Source organism: Plasmodium chabaudi, assembly GCF_900002335.3.
Source record: "Plasmodium chabaudi chabaudi strain AS genome assembly, chromosome: 11".
In the NCBI taxonomy this organism is placed as follows: domain Eukaryota; phylum Apicomplexa; class Aconoidasida; order Haemosporida; family Plasmodiidae; genus Plasmodium; species Plasmodium chabaudi.
Genome location: NC_030111.2, coordinates 525516 through 546191, shown reverse-complemented (window position 1 = coordinate 546191; position 20676 = coordinate 525516). Strand labels below are relative to the sequence as shown.

The 20676-nt window shown below is 24.1% G+C and overlaps 7 protein-coding genes across 7 annotated transcripts; 4 read left to right on the top strand and 3 right to left on the bottom strand.

Annotated features, from left to right (window-relative positions):
* Positions 1–80: 80 nt before the first annotated feature.
* Positions 81–674, top strand: PCHAS_1115400 (conserved Plasmodium protein, unknown function; the record flags this gene model as incomplete). Its single annotated transcript, XM_738827.1, has 1 exon — positions 81–674. The coding sequence occupies one exon, from the start codon at positions 81–83 to the stop codon at positions 672–674; it is 594 nt and encodes a 197-aa protein (XP_743920.1).
* Positions 675–772: 98 nt separating this feature from the next.
* PCHAS_1115300 (kinetochore protein NDC80, putative) lies at positions 773–3190 on the bottom strand (the record flags this gene model as incomplete). Its single annotated transcript, XM_016798575.1, has 5 exons — positions 773–839; positions 1003–1055; positions 1270–1392; positions 1560–1589; positions 1691–3190. 5 exons carry the CDS (start codon positions 3188–3190, stop codon positions 773–775), a joined length of 1773 nt encoding a protein of 590 aa, XP_016653964.1.
* Positions 3191–4830: 1640 nt separating this feature from the next.
* Positions 4831–5536, bottom strand: PCHAS_1115200 (conserved Plasmodium protein, unknown function; the record flags this gene model as incomplete). The annotated part of the gene is made up of 2 exons (XM_016798574.1): positions 4831–5076; positions 5339–5536. 2 exons carry the CDS (start codon positions 5534–5536, stop codon positions 4831–4833), a joined length of 444 nt encoding a protein of 147 aa, XP_016653963.1.
* A 2006-nt stretch (positions 5537–7542) lies between these two features.
* On the top strand, positions 7543–8529 carry PCHAS_1115100 (NLI interacting factor-like phosphatase, putative; the record flags this gene model as incomplete). The annotated part of the gene is made up of 1 exon (XM_727196.2): positions 7543–8529. One exon carries the CDS (start codon positions 7543–7545, stop codon positions 8527–8529), a length of 987 nt encoding a protein of 328 aa, XP_732289.2.
* Positions 8530–9921: 1392 nt separating this feature from the next.
* PCHAS_1115000 (BolA-like protein, putative) lies at positions 9922–10176 on the top strand (the record flags this gene model as incomplete). Its single annotated transcript, XM_740918.1, has 1 exon — positions 9922–10176. One exon carries the CDS (start codon positions 9922–9924, stop codon positions 10174–10176), a length of 255 nt encoding a protein of 84 aa, XP_746011.1.
* A 2387-nt stretch (positions 10177–12563) lies between these two features.
* PCHAS_1114900 (glideosome-associated protein 40, putative) lies at positions 12564–13940 on the top strand (the record flags this gene model as incomplete). The annotated part of the gene is made up of 1 exon (XM_740916.2): positions 12564–13940. The coding sequence occupies one exon, from the start codon at positions 12564–12566 to the stop codon at positions 13938–13940; it is 1377 nt and encodes a 458-aa protein (XP_746009.2).
* An 809-nt stretch (positions 13941–14749) lies between these two features.
* PCHAS_1114800 (conserved Plasmodium protein, unknown function) lies at positions 14750–19157 on the bottom strand (the record flags this gene model as incomplete). Its single annotated transcript, XM_016798573.1, has 10 exons — positions 14750–15024; positions 15131–15185; positions 15272–15949; positions 16110–16684; positions 16812–18115; positions 18221–18292; positions 18400–18460; positions 18614–18668; positions 18754–18811; positions 18901–19157. The coding sequence occupies 10 exons, from the start codon at positions 19155–19157 to the stop codon at positions 14750–14752; spliced, it is 3390 nt and encodes a 1129-aa protein (XP_016653962.1).
* Between the last annotated feature and the right edge of the window lie 1519 nt (positions 19158–20676).

The following is a 20676-nucleotide window of genomic DNA, read 5'->3' as shown; positions in this document are numbered from 1 at the left end:
AATTTGCATAATTTTGTATAATTTTTTGAGCATCGCCTTGAATTAGGATACGTAGGAAACGTGGTTGAAAAACGGGAAGTATGGAGAAGGCATTCGCAGGGGCATGCGTCCAAAGTTTGTTCGAGCCTAAAAATGAATTTTCCCTTTGTATTAATAAATCAATTAAATTGCTTTTAAAAAATTTAGAAGAAAATAATAATGAAGATCAAACAAATGATAGTAATATTGTAAATGAAAAAGAAAAAGAATGCTTTGATGATAATTTATCAATTTTTAATGGTTATCTTTATTTTAATAGAATCGAAAATAGCATAAATATGCTACATACTGAATTGTCAACTATCAAAAGTGATTTTATGTTTTTAAGCAAACGAACAATAAGGGATGTAAAAAAATTGAAAAGAGTTAAAAAAAAAAATAAAGTATACAAAAGATTATTAGAACAAATCAAAAAATATCGAAAAAAAAAAGAAATTTATGAAATTTTGTCTAAAGAAGGTCAAAAATTAGAAAATGTTAATAGCCTTCAAAACAAGCAAAATACAGAAAAACAGGAAATCGAAAATTTAAAAAAAAAAATACAAACCATTGAAAATACTATCAAATTGAATGATGAAAATATTCAAAAAGCTATTCAGCAAATTGATCAAGCTCTCTTAACCCATGTGTCATAGAAGATCCCACTTACTTTCATTGTCCCAAACCAGCTAATACCAAAATGCCATGTGTATAACACATTTCCATGCATATGCATACCTTTATTTGTTTATACTTATTCTGTTACACTTTGATGTAAATTTTTATACAATTCCAATTCCTTTTTTTTTTCGTCTAAAACTCTATAAAAAAATATAAAGTAAACGTCGAAATATGTCATACTATTTATTGTGTAGTGTAGTAGCTTAATTTTGATGCAGCATAAAAAGTTGCCCTTAAATTAGAAGTAGCTCTCGACTTCTCACATTGCATGTACACAAATGGAAATATAAAATGATGTCTTACATTGAAATATAGGACTTGCTGTAACTTTTTAGTTCTATCAAAACGGAGCATGCCTAAGGTGAAAAAAAAAGTTGTAATATTATAAGCAAAGCAATAATAATAATACCCATATAATGGTATGACCAAAACAAAGGGCATGCATGTTCATTCGGTTAGTTGAAGATCACTAATTAGGCTCTCAACTAATGAGCATATCATATAAAATACGATAATAGTGAAATATAATAGTATGCAAAATGTATATATGTTTTCTACTGTTTTTCGAACCTTTTGAAGTGTTGACAATTTTTCTTTAAACAATTCTTCGTTTTCCGTTTTTATTTTGTTAAGAGTATTTATTTTATCTTCTTTAGATGCAATCACATCTTTAAACATTTCATTTGCTTCATTCTAAAAAGGGAATAAAACACAAAATTACAAACAAATAGGGATGTAAAACATTCTAGGCTTTTATTTTTTTACATGCTCGCCATTCTAAAGTTCAAAACAAATGCAACCATTTCACATGTTCGACATGTACAGCATTGTTAACGGCATGTGCAATGCTCGCTTCCTACCTGCTTGTTCTGGGCCTCTTCGAGCGTTTCCTAAAAAGGTGGGGAAATAAAATACGTGAGCAAACAATTGAACGAACATACGAGTAACGACCAGGCAAGTGCACACACGCAGAGTAATGACAATGCAGTACCTCGTTTTGGCGGATAATTTGGTTGAACTGATTATTGGAGTCATTTATAAAATTGTTTATATTTTCGTTTGTCTTTTTAATTGATTCTTCTAGATGATATATACAGTCTTTTAATTGTTCTATATCATTTTCGATAGTTTTAATTTGGTTTTCATTATCTTCAATAATATTTATCGAATTAGCTAACTCTTTTTTATCTTTTTCAATATATGATTTAATATTTTTTTTATTCTCTTTCCATTTAACATTAAGCATAGTATCAATTGTTAAGGCATCAATATTTATACTAATTGTGTTAATACTATGCCAATTAGATTGAGATAAATTATTGTATATATTTAAAATTTCTAAAATTTCAGTTAATTTATCATTTACACTTTTTGCTAATTTTTTTAAATCATTATTTCTATTATTTAATTTTTCACTTAAAATTGGATGTTCATTATTTAATGATTTAATTTCATTTTTTATATTTTCAATTTTCTCTTTATTTTTATCTATATTTTCATTCATTTGTATAAATTGTGCTTTATTTAAAGTTTGTTTTTGTAATGTTTCTTTTATTTTATTTATTTCGTTTAATATTTCTTCGGTTTTATTTTTTTCATCTTGATTAGCTTTTTTACAAATTTCAATATCCTTTTCTAATTTTATTGTTTCTTCTAAACTATTTGTGTGTAAAGATTTTATTTTTATATTTTCTTCACGTAAGACTTTATTTCTTTTTATTAACTCTTCGTTTTCTTTCATATTACTTTTGATTTCTTCGATTTTTTTTCTCTTTTCATGGATATCCTCATGTTTTATTTCGATATCATTTTCAAGTCTTTCCAATTCTTTTTCTAATTTAGCATTAAGCATATCCTTAATATTTTTTTCTTCTTTATTTATGTATGACCTATAACTGTGTAAAATGAAATCTTCCATTTTGATTTCACAATCTTCATTAAAATCGTATAAAATGTTGACATCCTTTTCTTCGTTTATATCATTAAAGCATTCTGCTTCGAAAATTAACAATTGACATAACCAAGCTAAGGCAGATAAATGTGTATTATATTGTAAACCAGTAGTTGGAGCCACCAAAGTAGATTTAGAAATTGTATATGGATATCCAATGTCTCTATAAAAGCTTAATACTACTTCTCCATAATTATCTTTGTTTACTTCTATTAATGGATCCACATGTTTAAATATAAAATTCCATATATTTATTAAATCAGTCATACTTGGGTTTTTAAATAAATTTGGTGATATTGTACCGCTATAATTTTTCCATCCTAAATATCGAATTAATGTTTTTACATTGTCTTTTTTATCAGTTTTATCAATCTTCTTTACATATACAGACGCATTTGGTTTATAAAATGATAACGTATTTAGTGACGTCCTTGACTTCGATTTCTTGTCAGCTGGAATGTATATGCTGTTGTTTAAGTTGGTATTATTATTGAATACTGATAGAGTGGGATTGAATTTGTACACCGAATGGTTATTCATTATGCCCACGTGTATAGAGACATATGATAAAAGAAAAATAGATTAAGAGATAAACTAAAAATGTATATATAATGTATAATGCATACTGCATATTATGGCAAAAAAATTGCCTTAGTGTAGCATGGTGATTTGCTCTTAAGGGACACACACACGCACACTTGTGGGATATATATCGTGCAAATTGTGAAAATAAAAAAGAGAAAACGAAAAGAAAAAAATGAAAACAGTTTGTTTTCGTAGTTTTATTACATTCAAAAAACAATGCAAATGGTCAAATAATTCCAAAGAATGAAAAATAAAATGCAACTAAATAGTGTATATTAAATAATACAAAAATATCACATAAGTTGCATCAATAATAGTAATGTGTACATATCACACAAAAAAATGAAAAGAAACAAAACGAAAAGAAATATTTTTAATATTCAAATTAATAAAATTTTTAATTGGGCATTTTCCATTTTATTTTTAATATATTTATTTTTTATAGCATATTATTTTGTATTTATTTAGTATACTATTATTTTTTATTTACCAAATTATTTTCTTTTTATTAAAAAAAAAGATATGTAGCTAAATATTATAAAAAAAAATTAACCGTTCAGAATATTTTATGTATTTATATACATTTTTCCTGAATGCACATATAAATTAGCGAATAATTTTTATAAAATTATTTCCTGTTAATAAAAAAATAATTATAAAAGAATGTATGTAAGGCTTATATGTATATTCTTTGAAATTTTTAATAATTTTTAATGTGGCTATTTAAAAAAAATTATGACGATATTGCTGAATGCCCCTTCAGGTTTAATGGTTACACTAATTTACACATTACCCTTTTATTTAAAGTAAACAAAAATACGATATGAGAGTGAAGATCCTAAGTTGCTATATGTATTATATAAAAGCAAGGCTGAAGATATTTCATCATGCCTTATAATAGATGAATTAATTGTCTAAAATTTGCGCACATAACACACACATAAATATGTATTAATACTCAATGTATTAATGATATTTGTTATATGCTAACTCTATAAATCGGTAGCCTTTGTAGCATCCATTTAGGGTATTGATTTTTAATGTGCATATATTTGTCTTTCTTAGTATGTCAATAAATAATAGGCATATTTTATGTTTGTCTTTTTAATATGTTATAAAAAAAAGTTTGCAAAAAGGGCGAAAGAAAGGAAATAACAAAAGTATTACCATTACAGACTTAAATTATTTTTATCGAATTATATAATTAAAATGGTAAAGCTTTAGTTTATGCTTTAAAACGGTTGAATTATAATTATTGTAAGTCTTAAAAACAAAATTTAAATAAATGAAAACAAGGAAGGGATAAAATCCCGAGAAACATGTAAATGTGTGCAAATAAAAATACTAAAAAAAAATAAAAATATAGCTATTATTAAAAAAGGTTAGATTTATTCACTTTTCTTAAAAGTAAAATTGTATTGACAAATAAATTTATACATATATATAAACAAAATTGCAACTATTTTATATATTTTTTTTGTAAAGATACAAATTTTGTAACCACTTGAAAAAAACATGGTAACCTCATCACAGGTGTATATACTAGAATAATTCCACTTATATTTATTATTTTCTTATCGTCCTTAATTTTGAAATCATTCCCAATTTTTTGCTTTTTGGTTTTCCTTCAATTTGCGGATTTTTTCCATTTCTAGTTCCATTTCTTTTTTTAATTCAAAATCGACTAAATACTTGGGGTTATTGCTTCCTTTTTTTTGAAGTTTTTCGTATTTCTGTTCTTTATTTATTTTTTTGTTAGCTGTCGTAATTTCTTTATCCTGTTTATTCCTCTTTTCTACACCTTCATTTTTCTCATTGTATATTTTTTCATGGTAGCTAAGCTAAAAAAAGGAAGTAAAACAAATCAAATGATTATTTGGAATGCTATATATATTTAAGATGAACTATAAGAATAACCAAAATTAACATGTAAGACTACTGATGATGTAATATAGTAAAAAGGCTAGTTAAAAAATAAGAAAAATAATATTATGATTATAAGATCTTTTTGTTCTATTTTTAACGCAAACGCACACACACAAAAAATGTGGTATTATGAAATTGGATATGCAAATAATGTAGACATATGGTTTATATTATTACTTTTTTTTTGTTTATCGGATTTTTTTTATTTTCCTTGATGTTTTTAAGATAAGAATTAACAATGCTATTTAGTTTATCAATACTGTTTTCATTTTTAGGGTTATGTTTATTTTCATTAAATAATTTATCTTTCTCTAACTGAATAGTTTTTTCCTTTTTCCCAAAAATTGTACTTTCAGTAAGCCAACCATAAGACATTTTGAAGTTGTAATTAAATATATAATATATTTATTCTTACATAAGTTTATATAACCAAAATTTAATGAACGTACAGCACATAAATGAAATATAGAATGCTAATTCCTATGTACAACAAAAAAAAATAAATCTATACATATAATGCTAGATCGATATTTATATAAATACTCATTATATATGACCCGTTTTATAATATATACTACATTTGCTATAATATTATGAACAGGCAATAATATTTTTGTTCATACATTTGGCTAGATTTATATTTTTTAAAAATATTTATTTATATATTTACACACACAAATGTCGAATTAGACTTGTCAATATTATTTAAATAAAAAATTGGTAAGTATTCGAAATGTCGTTTAAAAGTTTGCATTAAACTATTTTGACAATATTTATAGGCCCATATATATATGTACATAGCCAGGAATAATAAAAAGATATAATTATAATATGTACGAAATAAAAAAAATTACATACAAATTAAGATTGTTAAATGGATGAAAATCTATATTTTACGGTAACTATACACATATGAATATAATATATATATAGTAAAATTATTTTGAATTTTTTACACATTAATGAAGAGGGAATATAATTCTCCTTGTTATTTTGCTTTTGTTTCCCTCTATTTTCCTTTCCTTATATATTTTCAAAGTAAATTTCAAATTATATAAATTTAAGATTATATATGAAAGTGCATATATAATGGTTAGCAGCATTAAAAATAAAAATTTGAATATAAGAACATATTTTGTTTAAGGGAAAAAGAGAAAAAAATATAGTTAAACAAATGGAAACCCTAAAATAATTTTATTTTAATTTTATTTTTCGATTTTATTATTATTATTTTTTCTTTACTAAAATAAGTATAGTAAAACACAGGTGGGCATTATATTATCATATGTTACGTTATTAAATAATATAGAAAAAAATATTATTATTTATGCCCATTGCATATATAACTATTTTTTTTTTTTTTTAGCTTTATGCAAATTATACAAATCGCAAGTAGTTTTGCAATAATATAAGGGCAATATATTTTTATTAAATTGTGATAAAAAAAAAATATATGTAAAATAAATATTTGAAATTTAAATATAAGCTTAAAACGAATAATTGAATGAAGTTGAAAAAAATAAAAATTAATATGTAAAAAACATTAAATAAACGAAATGAATTAACACAAATTAATTGAAATCACTAACCAAATTAAGTGAAATCAAATAATTGAAAATAATTACAGCGAATTAAAGAGAAAAAAAATAATAATAAAATAAAAATAAATTAATCAACAATAAAATTGAAAGAACCTTGTGTTAATTTTCGTGTAAAACAAAAAGAAAACTTTTTTTTTTTGTTCTAAGGAATTTTTTATAATTAATTCCGCTTTATATGATCAACTCCCCTCTATATATATAATATATATGTACATACAACATATATAATATACTATGTATCATATATTCATTTTTGGTACTTGAAATTAATAACCAAGTTTGAATGCATATACATAACTAAGTAATATTCAAGAATGAAATATTAAGTAAGCAAAATATATACTTTTACATATTAAAAAAAATGTAAAAAATTTATACAATTTAAATGGCCTATACTGGTTATTCTCCTATTTACTTTTTTTTTTTTTTTTTTGAAAATTTGTAGGACGGCGTTTGACAAAACAAAGTGAAAATATATTTATATTTATAACAGTATATAACATTACAACAAAACATCGATTTTTGAAATCTGCAAAATCTGTTCGTTATTTAAAATTCCGCGCATATGTGTAAATATGTGCATAAACATTCACAGGTACAGCCCCATATTTATATGAAATAGTGTGTATATATTATTTTGATAATGCATGAATGGGTTGGTATGGTCTTAATATGTAATAATTAGATATTTATTTGGGCATCTACATGTGTTACTTTATTTATTTGGCACTTTACAGTAAAGACAAATAAGATGACTATGTTAAGTAGAAGTAGATAAGCATGAAACGGAAAAGGATCGAACGATGTATTTACTACATACTAAACAGACTTAAAATTCATTTAAGAATATGGATAAAATTGAAAAATGTTGTGAAATATATTTTAGGATTTTTTGTTATAAAAAGGAAATTCAATGTAAGAACATATAGGAAAAGAAGGACATTCCCATCTATGACATTAGTATTAGATTTAGATGAAACATTAATATATTGTACAAAAAAAAAAATATATGATTATCAAAAAGAAGTTGATGTATTAATAAATGGAAAATATATATCTTTATATGTATGTAAAAGACCATATATAGATTTATTTTTTTCTGTTTTATATCCATACTATGAAATAATAATATTCACAACTTCGATCAAATCCTATGCTGACACGGTTTTAAATATTATGGATGTTGATCATTATATCGATAAAAAATTTTATAGAGAAGATTGTTATGAAATGGATGGAAAAGTATATATTAAAAATTTAGTAAATATTAAAAAGGAAATTTCAAAAATGATATTAATAGACGATTCAAATGCTTCAGGTTTTAAATATCCAGATAATTTTTTTCAAATAAAAAAATGGCAAGGAGAAATGAATGATACTGAATTATTAGATATTATACCATTCTTTTTGAACTTACGAAAAGTTGGAGATATACGATCTATATGTTCTTTTAAAGCTAAGTCACAAAAAGATATAGCAAACTTATTAACAACTGCACCCGCTAAGCATATAAACTATTTAAACGATAATTTATCTCAATCTTTATATCCACAATCTTTAGCCTTTCAAGCAATAAACTATTTAAAAATTTTTATGAGCAAATTTAGATATGCTCGTAAAAAAAAACAATGGAATGAATTAGGTAAAAAGATTAATAACAAAATGAAATCCTATCCTTATTCTTTGTCAAAACTCAAGGGTTCCAGTGATGATGATGAATACAAAAAGAAACGAGAGAAAATGTTGAGAAGAAAGCTGCACTACTAGTTTTGGAACACTTGTAGAAGGAAAACAAAATAGGGCAGTAACAATATATAATCAATCTGTATATATTACAATAGTGTATATATTGACACCGCCTCACTGTTTAGTTCTCTTTTATATAAATCTACTTACCAATAATAACACAGTTAAGCCATATTTTGGCACTTATTTCAAAAATGTGCATATTTATATTCCGTCAAAAAAAAAAAAAAAAAAAAAAAATATAATGTAACTTTCAATAAAGCCATAGCTTGTTACACATTGCATAAATTTTATGAGTCATTTATTTTTCTGCATATATAACATTTGTAAAGAAATATTATTTGTTTTTTATGTTTTTTTTATTATTTTTATGATGTTAAAATGTGAGATTTCCTCACATATATGTATGTACATATTATTCGCATATAATGTATATACATACATATATATGCATACAATGATATATTTAAAAAAAAAAAAAAATATTAAAAATAATTCATGTATTGTTAAATAGTATAAAAAAAAGAAATTCATTATATTTTATGCATAATATGTATGTCTTATTACACAAATGTATATGCGACTCAACATAAACATATTTATTTATAATTACACTTTTAAATTAATTTATTTTTTATTCCTTTCGTTCAAAATGGAAAAATAAATGCTAGCCATAAAAATTTTTTTTTATTTATACAATTTAGCTAGCTGGATATAATTTATTTTTTTTTAATCCTTTATATGGAAAATATGCTAGGATGGTCTTAAATTTAAAGAAATTGATTTTAAAAAAGGTTTACATTTTCAAAAATGGAAAAAGCAACAACACCATGTAATAAGTTGATATATTCAATATTATAATATCTATACTTATTTTTTGTTTTTCCATTTTAAAATCTTTTAAATTTAAAATGGGGGTACATATTTTCCACAAGGCGTATGCCAATTAAATTTTTTTTTTTATCACTTGTAAATAAGGGGTATTATAAAATAGTAAGTAAATAAATAAAATAAAATGACGGAATAACTAAAATATATAAGGCATTGTAAAAATATAGAAAAATAATTAGTAATAAAATTATTTAAAACATTATATGCATTACATTTTAAAGCATATTATATCATAATTAGTTAAAGTATATTTTACATTTTTAAACAAATTAAGGTTTTATTTTTTATTATATTTTTTTTTGATTATAAAAAGCCATTTACTTTATCATACCTCTTATGGTTAAAGGGTGAACAAAAATATATAATTTGTCAAATAAATGAAAATTGGAAATTTTAGAAAAATAAATCATATATATTATTATATATAAAAGAGGATAGATTGTCCCTATATATTTTATAGGTGTTTATATTTCTTTGATCAGACATTGGGTTATTCTTTTCATTTTTTTAGCTAAAATAAAAATGAGTGTACAGAAAATTATAGAACAAAAATTAAGCACAGCCTTAAAACCAGTTTTTTTAGAATTGATTGACAAATCATGTGGATGTGGAACAGCCTTTGATGCAATAATTGTTTCAAACAATTTTGTAGATAAAAGATTATTGGATAGACATAGAATAGTTAATGAAATAATCAAAGAAGAGTTACAAAATATTCATGCATTTTCTATGAAATGTCACACCCCTATTGAATATGATAAACTTAAGGAAAAATAAGCCACCCCTTTTTTTTTATTTTACTTTATTTTGTTTATTTTTTACGATTGTGTGTATATTTCCCGAATAAAATTCAAAGAAAACATTTTTAACCCCACTATATTTATGCTATCGTTTTTATTAGCTTATTTATAATAGTATACAAACTCAATTAAATTAAAAATACTATGACAAATTCATCATTACATGTCTTCTTGACATTAATTTAAAAAATAATAAAATACAGGCAAATAAAGTTTACGTGATGTACATCTATATATGTAAGCCATGTTAACAAAAGATGAACCGAATTTTGATGTAATATATTCCTTATAAACAAAATATCGAAAAAATGTCTGTACAAGTCATCAAAATTATAGTTCACTATCTCTATATAAATGTGCCAATTGCACAACCTTGTGAATTGATAAGAAATAAATATTTAACTCCGCGCATGTAATTGTGTCTATACAATATTTGCATAGTAATCTATATGCGAAGGATAACTATAAGATGTGACAAAAAATGCACAATGAAAGTACTAACTGATTGAATGCTAAAATAATGCTATGTTGTTTTTACTACTCCGCTTCTAGTTTTTGTATTGGTGGAAATAATCAGCACCAACATGCACTAAACGTGTAGATATAAAAGGGTTAAGAAGCACTATAACATATATGCATAGGTACAATTCTTATACCCTTAAAGCACAAACCATATTTTTATTAACTAACATAAATTTTCAGTGTTATTTTTCATTGTAAAGTTTGCCTTGTTATCGTATTATATATATAGCGTATGCTATTTATAAGAATCTAAAGATGTAAATCTGTTTTTTTTACTATGCCATTTTGGATATATTTATTAGTCATATTATATTGTGTTAAAGCCTTTTGTTTCGGTTTCCTTTTTCCAAAATGTAATAGTCATTTTAATATGTGTGTGGAAACATATACATTTTAGCGGTCTATAAGTATGCTCTTTTTATTTTAAAGATTTCAATTTATATAAAGTAGTTAGGCGATTTTTTTATAGAAAGATGGCATTCGCTTTACAATATTATAATTAGACAGGAGTTTTTATTTTCGTTATTATTATTTGTTGGAAGTTCGGGGGGTTTAGTGAACAATTGGCAGATTAGCGAGGACATGCATAGGCACATAAGGCGTGTGTATGCGTGCGCTAATATTGCCTGACTATTTCAACTTAGTTTTTATTTTCATTTAGTTTTTCATCACATATTCTATAATATAAAATTTGTTTTGTTTTAAATCGTTGTCTATATTTAAAACGACAAAGGAAAAAGAACGAAAAAAAAATTGTCCTATTTAAAAAACGCAAAAAGTGCAATCCCAAAGTTACACACAATTCGCCCAAAAAAAAAACATACATATATTTTAAATTGTAGATTAAAATATTATGAGCATGCAATAAAATAAAAAAAATAAAAACAGCCAGGCAAAGACTGGAAAATATTCTCACGGTTTGTAATAATTAATATAAAAAAAAATAACATAATTTAGAGGGATATGCAAATTTAGATTAAAGTGTTAAAATAATTCTATGTTATTATGTAGGTAAAAAAACAAAAATAGGAAAAAATATATGTATTTTATGTTTTCTAAAATTAAAGTGTTCAAATGTAAATTCTAGCACAAAATAAAAATATATATATGCATGAAAAAAATAATATTGCATATGCATAATATTTATCATTATTATTTTCCATTACACTTGTATAATAAATATATTTAGTAAATAATTTCCAATTTGAGTATAACATAAATACTTTTTAGTTACATTTTTTAAAATGTTAATAAAAAATGTGCAATATTTATTAACAATTAATATTATTAACAGACATTATTAACAAATATTATTAACAAATTGTATATATTTATTAACAAATCATATATTATTTATGTATATGTACACATTGTATGCATTTTGTTTGTGTATGCATAATTTACTACTTACACACACTAATAATAAAAAAAAAATGATTGTGTAGCCAAATTTAATTAAAAATATAGTTTGTGTTTAGAAATATTATTAACAAAGAATAAAAAAAAAAAAACGGAACGCAATATTATTAAATTAGTTGTATGAACAATAATACGCATTTCTGAAAAAAAAAAATTCGCATATATTTAAGAGATAATATCTAGAAACGTGTGTTATAAATAATACATTGAATTTTTTTTTATATTTTTTTTTTTATAGACTTTGACAATTAAATGTTTTAATAGGAAAATAATTACATAAATATTATAAAAAAATATATATATAATAAATATACACACGCACGCACACATTTTACGCCTTTGCGTACACACATATATATACATGTATGCATAGACAGATTTATTTAATTTAGTAGTAAAAATTAATACGATAATTAGAATAAAATGGAAAAGTTAAATTTGCCAGAGTGGACTGATATCGAAAGATATTTTAAAGATCCGGAATTAATAACTTCCGAGTTATTATTTGTTGGTTTGACATTATGTAACGTGTTTGTTATGTATCGGTTATTTTTGGATGTTATACCTTTCCCTATATTTGTTACATGGTGGCAATTAGCACAAGGTTTATTAGTTGCCTATGTGTGTGGTGAAATGGGTAAAGAATTTCCAAAATTTGCATATTTTCCAAAAGTGGAGATAAATGAAAATATGTTAAAAGTTTTATTTGTGCCATCAATTTTTTATTGTTTAATGCTTGTATTGTCAAATTATTTGTTATTTAAAACCCCCTGCATATCATCATATCCAGTACTTGTAAGTTTTACTGTTGTCTTTCATCACATAATTCGTTTTGTTGGATGCGGAGAAGAATATATGCCCCTAAGATGGAAATCCATAGCATTTTTATTGTCAGCATTTGTATTTGGATGTTTTGATTCCCAAACATCAGGAAAAGGCGTAATTATATGGGCCTTATTATATGCATTATTTTCAGCAATATTTAGAGCCGGTTTTATGCAAAAGATTATGCACTTAGTTGAAGGAAAAGGAAATACATTACATAATAATCAACATATGTTAGGAGTTTTAATATTACCCGTATTAATTTTATTATCTGGTGAATGGAGAGTATTAGGGCATATGCCATACAATATAACTTCTTTATATACATGGCAAGTATGGGGATGTTTAGTAACAGTCGGAGCATTACCTTTTGTTAAAAATGTTGTATCAAATAGATTGGTTAGAAGAACAGGACAAGGCCCATGGAGATTTTTAGAAATTATTTCGATAGCATTAGTATTTATGATTGGTTTAGGATATAATAAACCATCTTTTATGGGATATTTGGCTATTATTTGTGTAATTATTGGAAGATCTTTAGGTGCTTTTGATGTATTATTAAATGTTTCGGATTATATGATTTCTGAAGATGAAAGAAAAAGAAAAATGGAAAAATCAAGTTATGCAAAAAGTAGACAAGGTACCCAAGCCTCTAAACCATTTTTATCATCTGGAGAAAATGAAGATGATGATGAAAGTTCATTTAGTTCAAATGATAGTAAAAGCTATCAAGGTTCTCAAGATTATGATGATAAAGAAAGTATAAATAGTAGCTCTAATCAATATAGTACACATAAAGGAACAAGTAGAATGGTTAGCTTTTCAAATCATACAAGTCATGAAGATATTTCTATTGATGAAAGTCGAATAGGAAGTGAACGTGATATAAATGCAAGAAGTTCAAGTTTCAAATCTAAACCTCAATATTCACGAAAATATTCTTCAAAGCAGGAGGTTATCGATTCTCAAGCTTAATATATAACTTGTTTTAAACTGTCATTTTATCAATTTGATTTATGTTCAGCTTTTCTTTATTCATTGCTCCGTTTATTACGTATACTACATTTTCTATTTTGATATTCTTATATTATGTGTGTATGTGTGCCTATTACCGCAGGTGTCATTCTGTGTATTGTATATGTAGATATATATACACACTTTCACACGTGCCTATATAGATATACATTTTATTCATTAATAGATGAATTTATTTATTTTTTTGTAAATTTTTGATTTATAAAATGATGAAAAATAAATATTTGCGCAGGCTTGCGTATGTTTTGTCACTGTAATGAGTGAAATTACTTTAAAAATGTTGACTAGGTTTTAAAGTTGTAATTTGTTTTGCTTATTAAACTTGTAATTAATATGAACAACTTGGGTGTCAGCCAAATTGTTGGAAAATGGAATCGCTCGAAATGTTGTCGAATTTTATGGACTAAAAATGGGGGCGATTTCTTTTAGGGTTCAGGGTTTGCCCATGCTTTTTTCGCAAGCCAAGCTCACATTTGTAAGTTTGCATATTTGCATGTTGGTGTGCGTGCCCCGATTTGTTTCACCAAGTGCATTGCTTACATTGAACGTCTCTCAATTTTTAAAGATATGTTACATAAAAAGTATGATAGATTTTGAAAAAATGAAAAAAATAGTGAAAAACAGATAAAATACATGTCTACATGTTTGAACAATTTATGTGTAATAGGGGATTGCCCACGTGGGGTAATGCACTTATAAGTATGTAGAAAAGTTGGTAAAATAAAACTAAAAAAATAATATATTTTTTATTATAAATTTCTGAACAAATCATGCAAATTTATACTATTTTTATATTTATATGAATTATAAGAACCAGGAAATGATGATTTATTTTTTTTATAATCATAATTTTTGAATGGTCTAATATGGGTAGTATTATTTCTTTGAAATTTATTTGATCTTTGAGGAATTGAATTTGGAAAAAGAACTCCCATAATACTTTCATAAGCTGGACTTTTACTTGTTGGGTTATTTATATTTCCTTTATGTGACTCAGGAAAATATATTTTATTTTGTAAAGCACCTGTTAATTTTGAAAAAAAAATAGGATAACAAAATTTACAATAAACAATAAAGATGAACATTCATGAGATAAATTAGGTTTTACATTTTTCATTTTTTAGACATACTTTCAGAAGGCATCTTAACAGAATCCCAAAAGGATAAGTCGTTAAAACTTCCAACCTTAAAAAAAAAATTGTATTATGTAAGACTGTCTATATGTGAAAAAAGAAAATGTATTATAAAAAGATATTAAAAAAATAGTATACCTCTAAATCTAGATTTATGTTTGGAATATATTTTGTATCAAACCCTTCATCAACAACAAGAAGGTTAGACATAGTTGATATCATTTTTCCAATTTGAAAATAATTACATATTTTCATTAAAGGACGTAATTCACATTTATATAAATTAAACCATTCATTTGGTAGATGTATAAGTTTAATTCCATATATACCATACTGTGATAAAATATGCATATTTTTTGCTATATTATATTTTTGTATAAAATTTTGTTTAGGCATTATAAAATCATCATATGTTAAATCAGTTTGATAAGATATAGGTGCACATAACTGTTTGTTTATTTCTTCTTCGTTCAATATAATTCCATTTTCTTTATATTTTAAAAATAATGAATTTTGTTTTTTACACACATGTATTACTAAGTTATATAATAATTTATGTAAATGATATCTTAAAATTTCTAAATTTTTTTTTTTATTATAATTTTTATATCCATAATGCTTTTCTCTATTCTCGTTTAAATCATAATCATCTACAAGGTTGTCCATCGATTTTGAAAACTTTCTTCCAATACTTTCATCATGTATAAAATTATAATTATTTATATTTTTGTTCGAATTTGGTAGTTTCATATAATTTATTTCTAAAATTTTAAAGACATTTGAAGTATTCCCATTTATACACTCTTCAGCTATTTCCTATAGAAAGAAAAGCAATTCAAAAATCGGAGTACAAAAATAAAAATATACTTATAGCACATGTAGAGAGAATATTACATTTATATATCATATGCATTCATAGCATTTACATGTTTAAAATGATAAACTGTTGTAAAGACAGCAATCTTGTGAAGCATACCTTGTATGTTGCATCCTTGAAATATATTGCACTGCTTAACGAAGTAAATTTCGATTTTGCAATTGCCTTAAAATGACTTTGATCATCTGAAAAAAAATTATCATAATATTCTTGTGCTGCATCGAGAGTAATAACTTGCATAGTTCTACCATATCCTGCTATAATTAAATTTGGTATTTCTTCTAATAATTTTTTTAATTTTTTTGTTTTATAATAATTTAAATAAAAACTAAGTGGATATTGATCAGAATATGTTTTATTCCATTCACTTTTTATTGAAGAAACAAAAACACCTATTAATTCATTTTCAGTATCATCCAATTCGTTAGAATTAAAAAAATGAGAATTTTTTGTATTCATATCGCTTGATAATACTTCATGTTTATACATATTTGAAGTGTCTTGTGTTTTATAACTTCCATTTAAATAATCTGACGAAACAGTTGTACCTGAATTGTTCAGAATATCTAAGATATTCGTTTTTTCTTTTTTATATGATTCAGGCTCTTCTACAGTACTCTTCGTATCCGTTTCGTTTTGGTTGGGACTTCCTTCAGTCTCGTTAGTTTCATTTCCTAAAAACATGAATGTAAATAATTGGATAGGGATGTTAAAAATGAAGTTGGCGTGTGCAATCAAGCAGCTAGCCATAATTTTTTTTTTTTTTTTTTTTTTTTTTTTGCACACACAAAGTGGCATTACCCGATCTTAGTATTTGTTCCTTGATTTTGTTTATCTCAGTCCATTCAATTTTTTGTCTCGCTGACAAAATAACGATAAGCTGAAATAGAAGAATGTGCAACTGTGTTTTTGGCAATATTCTAGGCAACAAATTTTTATTTTCAGTATCTTTGTTAAATTGAGAAAAATAAGTAGGATGGCTGTTTACTAATCCTTTGTGGTATATAAATGGATCATGAGTATTTTTGAAACGAGAAAAATCTGCAGAAAATTTTGTATCATATTTATTGATATAATCTTCATATTTATCAATATTGTTTGTTTTGTTCATATAATTAAGATCATGATTTTCAAAAAGCGGATTATTATTTTGTCCAAGAAATATACTTTTCCAATTATTTTCACAAGATTTTGAATTATATAAAGGGACATTTATATCATGAAGAAAATCATTTTTTCGATTAATACTATTATTTCTTGAATTTATAGTCTTAATTATTTCAATACTATCAAGTTTGTCGATTTTATTTTGTATATTTTTTTCATCATTATTTTGGCTAGTCGTTTTTTTTATTATATTACTATTTTCATCATCCAATTTTATATTTGTCTTATTTTCAATGAACTGATTATAATTTGATGATTTTTTACTACTAAATCGTGAGTATAAAGATTTTATTTTTAATTCATTACTTGCCATTGATTTTTTAATATTTTTTAGCTGTGGTATTTTTGAATAATATGTTTCAGGAGTTATCCTAATTTTTATATCGTTTGAAAATGAGAATATTTCGATTTCTTGTATTTCTTCTAAAAATGTTTGTAATTTATAAATACCACATCGTATTTGTAGAGCTTTTATATTAAATGTTTGTCCAAATATTTTTTTTATTTCTTGTGGCAATTTATTTAATGATAAATTATTATTTAAAGGTGTTTCTTCATTAGTCAATTTAGGATTATAATTTGTATATTCTGCAATAGTACCTAATATTATCTTTACAAAAAATTCACGGTCTTCATTCATTTTTGGAGTTTTATATTTTACTATTAAATTTTTTTCTAATTCTTCATTGCTTTTTGCAGCGGGGATATCTGTCTTATTATCATTTTCTTTTTCGCTTTTATTATTTTCATTTTCTTCATATTCATATATTAAACAATTATTCAAGCTTTTTAGGATATCATAAATGTTAGTAAACCCTGCTTGCCCTAAATTTAAAACGGCATTATATTTTTTACAATATTCTCCAGATATTTTTTCGAGCTTAATCCCCTTATATCCGAACGATTTTATAAGCAATATGATATTCCTTTTTGTGTGCCTAAAAGAAATGCACACACATGAACATGTCATATTTTTTTTACATTTTTCATCTACATTCTTTTTAATAAGGCATGCAATTTTTTTCTTATGTTCAAATGCTTACTGTTGAATTTTTTGATATATATACAGAGAGTTTTGGGGTTTGAATTCTGGAGCAATTGGATTTAGCTTGCTCCTAAAAAAAAAAATGTATATAATATTATCAAATTACATGAACTGTTCAGGTAAAAAGCGACACATAATTTGAGCTACTACTTAGGTATATTAATTTTTATTGTTTACTCATATTTTTGAACATGGGGTTTTTCTGTTTTGTTCTCAGCATCTCCCTCTCCAAAGTGATCTTTGATGTATACAAAATGAAAAAATGAAAAAATGAAAAAATATTAGCTAGCCAATATCCAAATGTTATGACGTGTACATATTTTTTCATGCACATTTATATGAGTGTGCATAATATATTTTTTTATTTTTCTTTTCAAAGGGATGTTGTTACTTATATTTTTTTCTGAGGATAACGTGGTGCTTTCATTCCCATCATTTTGGATATTCTGCATTAAAAAGGGGATGTTATTTTTGCATTTGCTCGAATATCTATATATATGTATGTGTATACATTTTTTCATTTTTGTTTACTAATCCAATTTTGTCGGTATTTACTTCCAGATTTTCGTCATCTTTGGTATCGGTTTTCCTGAACAAATTGCCAATAAGTTTTTTATATTTATTTTTTAACAAAATTTAGCAAGAATAAAAGGTTGTATATTTTATTTATTTTTTTACTTTTCATTTTTTATGGAAGCAGAATTATCTTCTAGTTTATTCAAGGTTGTTCCAATTTTTTTTTTTGTGTTTTCGTTTTCACAATTTGCATCATTTGAACTATTCTTTAAATTGTCGTTCGTATTTGCACTTAGAACTTGATCATTTGAATTTTCAATTTCGGTGTTTTTTTGGATTTCTAAATCCGATTTTTCAGTAAATATATTCGATGGGCTTGGCTTTTTGTCATTTAGACTTGAACTTGGTTCGGTATCCATATTTCTTTAAGTGTAAAAGAAAATAATAAAATAAATAATGGATACTAGAGCGTTCACCCGTTCTTTTGTTTATACTTATATAGACATGTGTGTGTGTGCAATTTTATATTCTTATATATTAATAATGATAATATTTATTTACCAATCTAAATGTACATACAAATTATGTTGTTTTTACAGTTAGCTATTTTGAAGAATTGACTATTGAAAGAATAGTGTAATATTTCATAAGATCATATCATTATAAAATTATATATTTTATGAAATTATATTTTTTTCTATTATTATTTATTTTATGGTGAATAAAAATTTTAATATAATATCCTATTATAATTAAAATATTAGTATATGAAAAAATTAGGAATATGCTCTGTATATATACATATCTATTGAGCATATGTTCTTATGTATATGTGCATATAATATTTTTTTTACCTTATTGTATATTTATTAAAATGCTAAACAGCGTTAAGAAAAAAAAATATATATGTACCTCATTTTCCAACTTATTATAATCTGATACGTCTAAAGTTAACTTATTATTGTCGTATTTTTTTTAAGTGCCCTGAGTATATTATGCATATGCAATAGTTGTATCACAAAATGGATTATAAGCAATATATTGAAATAATGAATGCAAAAAAAAAAAAAAAAATTGATCTCTTATTTTTTATAACTTGATCTATATAGGTATAAAAAAAAAATCAATTAAAGACAGGTCAGGAAATTTTACTAATATAAATACACACATGTATATATACTGTTAGAATAATAAAATGCCTCAGTAAAAATTTGTTTAAAATTTAATTATAACTATGTCTTAAAAAAAAACATTCATTGAATAATTTTAACTTTATATTTTATGTATAGAAAAAAAATAATAAAAAAATTAATAAATATAATTTATACTTTTTGTTGTTATAGATATTACACAACTCAGTAATAAAAAACAAAAACAAAAGAACATCATCCATATATACACCTATCCCTCTATATATTTTGCTACGTGAATAAGATTTATTTTTGTTTTATGGCGGTGTATATATATATGCGTGCATACTTAAATAGTCAATAAAAATTGAATAATATAATAGCTAGTAACATTTAAAAAACGAAAACATTTAAGTAATATTTCTAAATATATATCCAAATTAATAAAAAAATTAATAAGTATAAATGCTATTCTAAAAATAAATATGTTCATGACTGTGCATATTTTATTAAACACAAAAAAATTAAAAATATATAAGAGAAGCAATTGCCATATATATAATAAAGTATATATTTTGCAAAGCATTAAACGGGGCTTATAGTTACACAATTTTTTCTTAATAATAAAAAATAGACTGATCAAAGACGGGTTATTGAAATGTAGTATATATTACATATTCTTTTTTAAAATATATATGCATATATTGTTTTGTTTTATTTTCCTTTTTTTCGAATTTAAAGCATAATTTTGCACACAAAATCTTTTATGCTCATACTACGCAATATATAGTTATGTCTAAATTGTAAG